The sequence below is a fragment of the Lactuca sativa genome, chromosome 6, assembly GCF_002870075.4.
Source record: "Lactuca sativa cultivar Salinas chromosome 6, Lsat_Salinas_v11, whole genome shotgun sequence".
In the NCBI taxonomy this organism is placed as follows: Eukaryota; Viridiplantae; Streptophyta; class Magnoliopsida; order Asterales; family Asteraceae; genus Lactuca; species Lactuca sativa.
Genome location: NC_056628.2, coordinates 157,020,208 through 157,030,789, shown reverse-complemented (window position 1 = coordinate 157,030,789; position 10,582 = coordinate 157,020,208). Strand labels below are relative to the sequence as shown.

At 33.7% G+C, this 10,582-nt stretch overlaps 2 protein-coding genes across 2 annotated transcripts; both read right to left on the bottom strand.

Annotated features, from left to right (window-relative positions):
• Nucleotides 1-2,301: 2,301 nt before the first annotated feature.
• On the bottom strand, nucleotides 2,302-3,070 carry LOC111901234 (uncharacterized). The gene is made up of 2 exons (XM_023897107.2): nucleotides 2,871-3,070; nucleotides 2,302-2,797 (listed from the first exon to the last, which is right to left on the bottom strand). The coding sequence occupies exons 1-2, from the start codon at nucleotides 3,008-3,010 to the stop codon at nucleotides 2,512-2,514; spliced, it is 426 nt and encodes a 141-aa protein (XP_023752875.2). The 5' UTR covers nucleotides 3,011-3,070; the 3' UTR covers nucleotides 2,302-2,511.
• Nucleotides 3,071-9,137: 6,067 nt separating this feature from the next.
• On the bottom strand, nucleotides 9,138-9,902 carry LOC128126904 (uncharacterized). Its single transcript, XM_052765069.1, has 3 exons — nucleotides 9,804-9,902; nucleotides 9,523-9,716; nucleotides 9,138-9,426 (listed from the first exon to the last, which is right to left on the bottom strand). Exons 1-3 carry the CDS (start codon nucleotides 9,900-9,902, stop codon nucleotides 9,138-9,140), a joined length of 582 nt encoding a protein of 193 aa, XP_052621029.1.
• Between the last annotated feature and the right edge of the window lie 680 nt (nucleotides 9,903-10,582).

The following is a 10,582-nucleotide window of genomic DNA, read 5'->3' as shown; positions in this document are numbered from 1 at the left end:
TGTGTTATAATTATCAATTCGATCATATATGTTAATTTAGTGTAGGTTACTTTATTGACAATAGGTGTATTTTGTATACAATTTTATTTTGCTTAGGTTGTTATTTTGTTAATAACTGTAATAAAGTTTCTATGTTTGGTATGACCTAGTATCCATCCACCACATCGAAATCACGACCAAGGGTTGTATAAGCTTCCCCCATACACTCTTTCTTTAACCTAGTATCCATTCTACAAATATTCTATGCCATTATCAAATCATCAAAGTGATTCGCTGGAACTGTTGTATCAAAGAAAAAATCCAAGTGATCCATTTTTGGCTACTTATTATTGATGAATAAGTTTCAACAATTGTATAGACTGATAATTTGTAACTTTGTATGTCTTCCATACTTTATGGTACATTGCCAATTATTGTAGTACATTAACCTTGCAAATACCACATATATAATTACATTCCATATCATAACATCGCTTTTACATTACCATTTAGTAACAAGCGTTAGACCATATGTTGACCATGCCATTTCTATGAAATTTCACTGTATATATATATATATATATATATATATATATATATATATATATATATATATATATATATATATATATATATATATATATATATATATATATGGATACATAATTATATTTACAAATATATTGTCTCTTGATTTACAAACAATAACACTCAATGTGACTAATATCAAACTTAATGATTAATAATTTTTCATCATTTTTGCTCCAAATAATAGCTACATGAATATTTATCCATGTGAATAATAAAATCATTTGATACACATTTATGATATGGTGTGGTTATTCGAAATCCATACAGCCAATTTGAAATAACAAGTGACTACACATAAATGGTAGGCAAGCTATAACACACGTTCAACTTCAGTCACACTTATAATTATGAGACCATATGTACCAATTTTTTGCTACACTGAAATCATGTGAGACACACCCAATTTATGAGTTAGCGACATAAACATTTACTTCATGTGACGATATATGACATTTGGACACTTTTTTGTCACTTTTTTTTTACTCCGGTATATTTGCACTTTTTTATGTATAGACTAACTAATGCGTCAAACTCAATCTTCTATAGTCACGTCTCTCAATTAATAAGAGGTTGAACGTTCCTCCAAAATCTTTCAGTTCACTTCAGCTACTTAATTATTAGAATGTGTGGCAATACGGTTTCGAATAGTCACACGATGGAGACATTCAACTACTTAACATATCGTATGAGTGACTGTTTGTTTTCGGCGTAGAGTGACCAAAGCCTGTTTTTGTAGTAGTGTTATGGTTTAAGGATGGCGTGTGAAGACGTACTCTTCAGTTCGTGTGGTCTCACTATAGAAAAATTAGTGTTGGCAGAATTGGCGGGAGATGGTCAACTATTGAAGGCGAATACGTGACTGTACACACACATTAACAACATTAAGGATTCTATGTTTATTTTATTACTCTGATTTTCAACAAATGTAATTTGAAACAAATGGTTTTCTTAATATGAATTTTATAATTGAAGTTTTAATTTAATAAAAAAAATGGTTGTGAAAATGGGATGTTACAGAAGACAACTATCCTGACGACTTTTTCAAGTTATATATAGAGATGAAGCAATACTGGACTCTATACCAACAATATGTCACCGGTATACGCTATCCTAACAATATGTCGCTGGCATACGATATAGAAAGTCATTGCTATAGAGGTTTTCTTGTATTGTTGGCATTGTTTTTTTATTGCGCTAGCTCTTCATAGGATTTATGCAAAATATTGGTTTGAATCATCGTGTGGTTTCGATAACCTTAACAATATTAGAGGATTGGAGGATTTCATGACTTTATTTGATGCATGAAAGATGTATACTTGATGGTTTTAAGTGTTTAATGAGTTTTTAAACCTTTTTTATCTCTTATAGGCATTTGGTATTAGTTTTTTTTTCCTTTGTGATGAATATTTGGCATCATATCAGTCAAAGACATCTAAAGTTGGGAACATTAGTGGAGCTTGAATAATTAATTTGAGGGGTCGAAAGTATTATAAACTAAAATTAACGTTCTTACACAACAAATGCATATATGCATACCTATGAACAAATGCATATATGTATATGTTTGATGCTTATAAATTTTGAAGTTATTACATTGAAATTGACATATTTGTTTTTGATGCTTATAAATTTTGAAATGGTTCGGACCTGACTATATGATTGTTCACGCACCCATAGATGAAATATACCCCCAAAAGATCGGTAATTAGGTAGCTTATCCGAAATGCAACATCTAAAATATTTTTTTTACTCATAAAAGTTATTACATGTTTATATATATAAATACAATATATAATTTATAACCGAAAGAGCTTGTCACTACAACAGGGTCACTAAATACTTTGTAGCATGACATTTTCCATTTCTTATTACCTTCTCTAAACGAAAACAAAACAAGAGGCAAGGGGATATAGGAAGGATTGAGGCATCTTTATTGGTTTCTCAATGCTTTCGGGATACCACCGGCGGTTTTTTGACGTCAGTAATTGGTGGCGCCTCTAGTTCTACCGTTGATGTTTTGACTGAGCCGCTTAAAGCCGACACATAAAAGAGGTAATACACTATAGAGAGAAGCACACCCACGAGACCCATGATACCAGCTCCTGAGAAGATCCCAGGCCTTATCGTTCCACAATAGAACACACCATTGACGTCCATGGCCACTTCTTTTTGAGTGCTGAGTTTCGCACCAGCAATAAATAGGATAACAGCTACAGAAGATGTAATCCTGTGTAAAAATGGGAAAAAAAAATCAAAATGAATCTTTATTCGGGATGAAGTTTCATGATCCATTTGCATACCATGATATCACAATACAGACTCGAGCAAGTTTAGCTAAGTCAGGGATTGTCCGGCAACATGAACAACATCCACCGCTGGCTGATGCGATGATTGTACGAGCAAGCACAAGAGCCACCGTCGCCCCAATAGCAAACCCCATGGCTGGACTACTTGGGTACTCGCAATAGATCTCAATGCCATTGTTAACCACCGTAACCTGAGATTTATGCATGATTCACATGCACATGTTTGGAGTAAATAAAAAAGATTTATCAATAAATATTTGTTAACAATTGGTAAGTTGTAATTAATTAAGTAAATTGTAGCTCTATGGTTTATTACCTTAACTCTTGTGGCTTCGGCTGCAAACCCAGCAACGGCAGCTGCGATTCCAAGGATCCCTACAAAAACACAAACGTAAATGGTTTTGCGTTCCATCTTTTTCTTCCTAAAAAACGATTGTTTTGGTGTTGTGAACTTGTGATGAAACCACAATGATGATCTTGTTGATTATATATATGTTCGGCAGAACGAAAGAAGCAAATTACAATATTCATTAAATGCTACGAAAACAAGATCACCCTCGATGGTGTACAACTAGGAGGATACAAAATTACAAATACAATGAGCCTAAAAAACACCCCCATTTTTTATAAAATTATACCCACTAGTTGTGAGACTTGTATAATATACGGGTTGATTAAAACAAAATGTTAAGTACGAACGATTAAATAGAAATTTTATTTAAATTTGAAATTGAAATAATTGAAAATTATAAGAAAAAAACATGCAAAGAATAAATTAATTAAAATTATGTGTTTAGTGTATACTAAATGGGTTAATTATAATAAAATATTAAACATAAAGGTTTAAACTGTAAATTTATTTGGAATTGAATTTTAAATTTAAAATCTGATAGTCATTACAGTAGTTTTAATTTATGGAAAGTAAATTAATGATATATTGAAAATGAAATTAAAGTAATGACAAGTGGAAAATAAATATATCTTAAATTATTACAAAATGACATGTGGCTAATCTTATTAGAGAAGGACATGTAGCAAAGTCATTTTCATTTATTAGAGTAGATTAGTATACTATATAAAAAATGTAGTAAATAATAGGTTAAATTTATGTTAGTAATATAATAGAGTAAATTACACGAATCGTCTCTATGGTTTAGACTAATTTGCATGTTTGGTCCCTAACTTAATTGTCTAACTCGGAACGTCTCTACTGTTTGTTTTTGTTACGCGTTTGGTCCCTATCCTACCTAAAAAGACTATTTTACCTTTGATTTTTTAATTTATTTAAATAAACACACCCCCAACCCCACCCTCTCACCTTACCTTACCTACCTCACCATTTTTGTAACGACCCGTCTCTGGTATGTTGCTTCCATGGCATTTAATTAGAAGTTTTCAAGAGGGACTCGGCGAGTCTATAGCCCGACTCGCCCAGTAGGGATGGGATTTTGTGCACGTGTTAGTCGGCGACTCAGCGAGTCCATATTCGGGACTCGACGAGTCTGCCTGCCAAGAAGAAACCCTAAATCCACGGTTTGCTCCCTATTTAAGCAATGTTATGTGCCCCAAACTCGCCTCCTTCACCCTCAGAGAGCTGTGAGAAACCCTAATCCATCCTTTGAGTGATTTAAGTGTTTTTGTGTGGACTTTGAAGGCTTGAAGAGGAAGAAGAAGAAGAAAGGAACAAGGAGAAGAGGTGTAGAGCAAAGATCCAAGGGCAAAATCAGAGTTCATTGAGGTATTCTTCGGATTCCTTCTGTTTTATGCTTTAAACCTCCATTAGAACACTTTTAGGGCTAGTTTGATGTATTTTCCAAACCCTATAGTTGTATGGATGCCTTAATAGGTCGAGATATCCTTAGATATGTTCATTTAGGAGTTGTAGAGCCCGGATCTATTGCCTTTTTGAAGACACTTTGCATGAGAACCCTAGATCTAGCCTTTATTATGCTTTTTGAGCCATTTTATTTTCATGGGTGCATATGGGCACGTAAAGATAGAATCTTTACGTGCTAATCGAGTTAAGGGAGCCCAGATCTATAAGTTTTATACACTGGATTCAAGTAGAATCGAGTTTAGAGTTGTTGCATGCAAGCGACTCGGCGAGTCGAGTTGCGAGTCCCCGATTTTCCCTTTTTGAGTGATGTCGAGTGGGGACCAGTGAGTAGTAGAGTGGACTCAACGAGTTGGAGGTCAGACTCAGTAATGGAGGGACTTTGCGAGTTGTTCATACAACTCGGCGAGTCCAAGGCAATCTTCTTAGCTCAAAGAACAACTCGTCGAGTTGTTCATACGACTCGACGAGTCGAATGCAGATTGCCTGAGTTTTAGATTCGAAAGGGAACTCGTCGAGCTGATGCCATACTCGACGAGTAGCAGCGAGTAGGGTTGAGAAGTGAGAATAGGGACTCGGCGAGTTGGCGGCCCAACTCGGCGAGTCAGGTCAACTGTAGGTTGACTTTGACCGGGAGAGTTGACTTTGACCAGGGGTAAAAGAGTCATTTTACCCCAATGCAGTGATTAGTGTTTGATTGAGTATGTTTATGGAATTGCAGTCGGGGAGATACCGGAGCAGCAGCAGACAGTTTCCAGTGCCATACACACAGCAGCCAGTTCACAAGGTGAGTTTCCTTCCAGTAGGAACGGGTCTAAGGCCACAATGCCGGCCCGTTCAGTTAGTCGTAGTTTCTCGACTTCGGTCCAATGCAGTAGTTAGTATGTTTGACGCCTTCGTGGCTCAGACAGGATTTATGTGTTTATGCTAGTTGATATGTTATGCTAAGCTGTGTTCAGTTAGTCAGCTTCGGACTTCGGTTCGATGTAGGGGATGGGGTCCCAGTCAGCTTCAGACTTCGGTCCGATGTAGGGGACAAGGTCCCAGTCAGTCAGCTTCGGACTTCGGTCCGATGTAGGGGACAAGGTCCCAGCCAGTCAACTTCGGACTTCGGTCCGATGTAGGGGACAAGGTCCCAGCCAGTCAGCTTCGGACTTCGGTCCGATGTAGGGGACAAGGTCCCAGTCAGTCAGCTTCGGACTTCGGTTCGATGGAGGGGGCAAGGCCCCAGTATGTGCTTTATATGTTATTGCATGGTATGTGGTAGTTTGGGGGAGCTCACTAAGCTTCGTGCTTACAGTTTCAGTTTTGGTTTCAGGTACTTCCGCAAGTAAAGGGAAGAGCTCGGGATGATGGCATCGCACACACCACAGCTTTAGTTTTTGTCCTGGGAGTTGATACAGTTTTCTTAGATATGTTTTGATACAGTTGTGACTCAGTTTTCTCACAGTATTTCAGTATGGTTTGAGATACATAGTGTATGGTTTTATTATATGATTCTCAGATTTATGATTTTTGGTTATATTAAAAATGAAATTTTCGGGTCGTATTTTTGGGTCGTTTCAATTTTTGTCTATTTAAATAATAGTTTTTTTAGGTAATATAGGGACCAAACACGTAACAAAAACAAACCATAGGGACCAAGCGTTTAACAAAAACAAACAATAGGGACCTTCCGAGTTAAAAAAATACGTTAGGATCAAACATGCAAATTACCCCAAACCATAGAGACCATTCGTGTAATTTACTAAATATAATACTACTGATATCATACATACTTATAAAGCTATCATTTTTCCTTGAACCTCATGCATTTGAAACCCCCATAAAAATTTACAAGCATCCCATGCATTTGAAACCTCCTATTTTAATGAATACCATTCAAAAGTCTCTTAATAATTATTAACAATTCAAAGGTTTTATAATTTATATAATATATTTAATAAACAATTAATGAATACTCTACTATAAAAAGGTCAATCTTTTTTAGTAGACACATAAATACAAATCACATACAGAATTCTCAAAGAAAACAAGTTTAAAGATTTTTGTGTTGGTTTGAGGGCTTTGAACAATTTTTCGAGCCATGTTATTATGTTGGTGTTTTTAACTTGTAAGTTTGTTATATACTAATTCTTTTTTGTATTTTCTTAATTTAAGTATTCTTTTAAGAATATCATTGTATGTTGTGGTTAAATTTTTTAATGTAAATTAGATTAGATTCATGTTATCGATCATATCTTATGGAAGGTGATATATATATATAATATTTAATTAACTATTATATACATGTTTGTATGTTCGTGTTGATTCAAAACAATAATTAATTATTAATCATGGATATGTCATATTATCCATGTAAGCCTTTTTTAAAATGCAAATTGTCTATCTTATCACTTAATATTTTAGTATATGTTTAACATTTAAATTATAATAATAAGTGATTTTTAAAAGTTTCTTTCACTTATTAATAATAACAACTGGTTTTAAAATTAATAAGTAATAATTATAAATAACAAAATCAAATTACATTGATATGTCATATTATCCAGGCAAGTCTCTTTTAAAATGCAAATTATCTATCTTATCACTTAATTATTTAGTGTATGTTTCACATTTTAATAATAATATTAAGTGTTTCTTAAAAGTCTTTCTTTAACTTCTTATTAATAATAAGTGGTTTAAAATTAATGAATAACAATTTTAAATGATAATAACATCAAATTATAAATTACATTTAGCTATAAATAAATTGTATTTTAAATGAACATCATTATTGAAATTAAAAAATGATCGCATAAGTAAAAAAAATATTATTAATCAATAATAATAATTGTTAAAAATAATAATAAATAGATAATTATATTTAATTCTATTAGTGAGGAATGTGGGTTAATGTCAATGAATATTATTGTTTAAAATAACTGAGATTATATATATATATATATATATATATATATATATATATATATATATATATATATATATATATATATATATATATATATATATATATTAATGTAAAAATATTATCTCAAAGTTAATGTTCATAACATAACCATTTTAAATATATATTTTTCAATATTTTATCAATATATTTTTAATATTCGCTGCACACGCAAAATTAACATAAAAGGACGATGATTATTTTATTTCCAACTTTTTTTAACAGGCGGCAATTTTACAAAAGGAAAAAAGATCCAGATTCCAGCAGGAGCTAGGAAGGTACGAGAGTAAGAACAAAAAAAAGCAGATACAACACCAACACTTAGCACCTCAAGACTAACTATATAGCCAAGTTCTGGGACTTTTACATGACAATCGACTAATCGAGGCAAAGCATTGAAAACAAAATCGCAACATGTAATAAAAGATATATTTAGACATCTCTTTGACTTCAGCGATAGAAATCTGCAAATCTTCAGTCTTGCTAAAACACGTGAACAGAGATAGTCTTTGGGATAGCAGAAATCTGCAAGATTCTCCAAAGGTACTAATTGCATTAAACTCTATAAGACATGACCCATGAAGAGCAAACAAGCAAATTAACAGCAGCTAAACCACCAGGAGAACGAACTTTGAACCACATTTAACTTTAGACTCCAATTTAGTGAAATCCATCCACACCATGAAAGCATAATTTTTTTATGGGTTGCATGTACATTACTGGATGCTCAACTACATCAACACTTTAACAAGGTTTATATGGATCGATTCCCATAAGGGGAAAATTTTAGGGGTATAATGGATGTAAATGTTGAACCAAAAGTAACTTTTAATTACTCCCATGAGATCATCTACATGTGAAATAAGTTTAACACGAAAGAAAACGCAAAACGCACACTAAGTCAAATTTGGTTGCCAATTAAGTCAAATGGTCAAGACATGGGGAATCGGAAAATTCATGAGGCTAGTTTATGTGGCAATCTCTGAACGAGTTTCTGTTTAGGTGTAACGTATAATCGATTCCGAAGTTTGTTGACAAAAGATATGCAATTCCTTTTCTTTATGTCAAAAATAAACGCAAAATAGGTTGTTGCATTTAGTCCGAATGGTGTTATAGCCCCATCTACAGGTTTGTTCTTAGCTTATTCATTGTAGTTAAGTCATATTGCATTTGGCACTAACAAAGAGGTTCTTTATCGACAAAAGGAAAGAACCAAATTGAAATTATAAATACATACGAACTTTAAATTAGCCTCTGGCGTGTATACCCAAAGGTGAGGGGCACCTAATTAAACATTAAGTAATGCAACGCTCCAAATCCAGCAACAGCAACTACAATGACGATGATGGCAATCAAACTCCTTCACATACATTCGAACATATATAGATACACATATATAATACATACATGCCTACATACATAAATAAGTGCCTACATGGAGATGCTCTTAATTAAACTCATTAGACCCTCGATCGATCGATCACTGCATACTCGGAGGAACTGGTGGTATCTGTGGATCATTTGCAACCGATGGTGCTTCTACCTCCGATGCTGATTGTTTCTTCGGTATATTTTGAGTTGAAACGATCACAAGATAATAGAAAAGCGTCAGGCACAAACTCACAAGAGCCTCGAATGCAGCAGTTGACAACATTCCAGGTTTTAAGAAGTAACATTCATAATAACCTTCTTCATTTACATGCAAATCCCTTCGACTACAAAGCTTCGCTCCCGCAATAAACTGACCCACTGCTACAAACGACAGGAGCCTGTATATATATACATATTAAAGTCTAAACGCTTTTATTGATTAAACTACAAGAAAACAAACGGATTTTATAAGATGAAAACAATTAATTATATACCAAGCTAAAATGATGCAGTATCGTATGAGTTTGGGTATGTTAGGGTGAGTCCGACAACATGCATAACCAGGCCCTGTAGCTACTCTAACTACGATACGAAGAAGAAAAAGAGCCGCAGCAGCTGTTATTGCGAGGCCCATGGCTGGACTACTTGGGTGTATGCATTCGTTACCCACAATGCGGATTTGAGAAGCCTGTGGTTTTCACGAAGAAGAAACGATTAACTACGTAATTATAAGTGTCCATTTATATATAGATTTCCTGCCTATTAACTTATGTACCTTAACCCTGGTTAGCTCGGCGGCAAGCCCAGCTCCGGCGGATAGTAACCCTAGTGCCAGTACTACGGCAGCTACGAGGATGGAGCTCCTGATCACCATCTCTATAAATGCACGATTGTTGTGTGTGAAGAAGGGTTTGTGTGTTTATAGGAAAAGATTGTCATAAAACACAACGAATTCCAGAAGCAAGTTTCCAATGGCACCTACAAAGGTGATCCAACAAAGTACCCGCGACGATGGCTGTTAAGTGTTTCTTTGAATATTAATTTCATTATCTTGTTTTTTTCCTTTTGTTTCAATTCTTTGTGAAAGCTTTTTTTTTTTTTCATGAAACTCTTGTTGTAGATGATTGTTAAGTGCCAATAAGCATGTTATGGTCTATTTAAATTATTATGAATTGTTTTGTTTCGTTTTGCAACCTTATCTTTTTATTGTAAAGTATTATATATGTATAACACCAGTATTTTGAAAACAATTAAGATTAAACTAAAAGTTATTATTTCATAAACCCTCTATTTTTATATTTTAGCTTTGGCCACTTTAACAATTTCAAAAGTAATTTCCAGTAATAATAATTTTCTTTTACGAAAAAGGTATTCATCTTTTTGAAAAAGCTTCATATTTGAAAAACTTGTTTGGAATAGCGTATTCATTTTGCCTCATACTTCCTTTGTTCGTTGTTTTTGATACTTATGATGCTTTTTTATTTTATGTATTTTGGCATTTAAATCCGAAGAAAAATATTCGATTTTTTTTGGAACTAAGAGAAAGTTAGAATT

Coding starts and splice junctions, on each gene's coding strand:
- LOC111901234 (XM_023897107.2), bottom strand. CDS start 3,010: ATGGGGTTTGCTATTGGGGCGACGGTGGCTCTTGTGCTTGCTCGTACA. Junction 2,798..2,870: donor GTCTGTATTGTGATATCATG/GTATGCAAATGG, acceptor ATTTTTACACAG/GATTACATCTTCTGTAGCTG.
- LOC128126904 (XM_052765069.1), bottom strand. CDS start 9,902: ATGGTGATCAGGAGCTCCATCCTCGTAGCTGCCGTAGTACTGGCACTA. Junction 9,717..9,803: donor CCGAGCTAACCAGGGTTAAG/GTACATAAGTTA, acceptor TGAAAACCACAG/GCTTCTCAAATCCGCATTGT. Junction 9,427..9,522: donor TACTGCATCATTTTAGCTTG/GTATATAATTAA, acceptor ATATATATACAG/GCTCCTGTCGTTTGTAGCAG.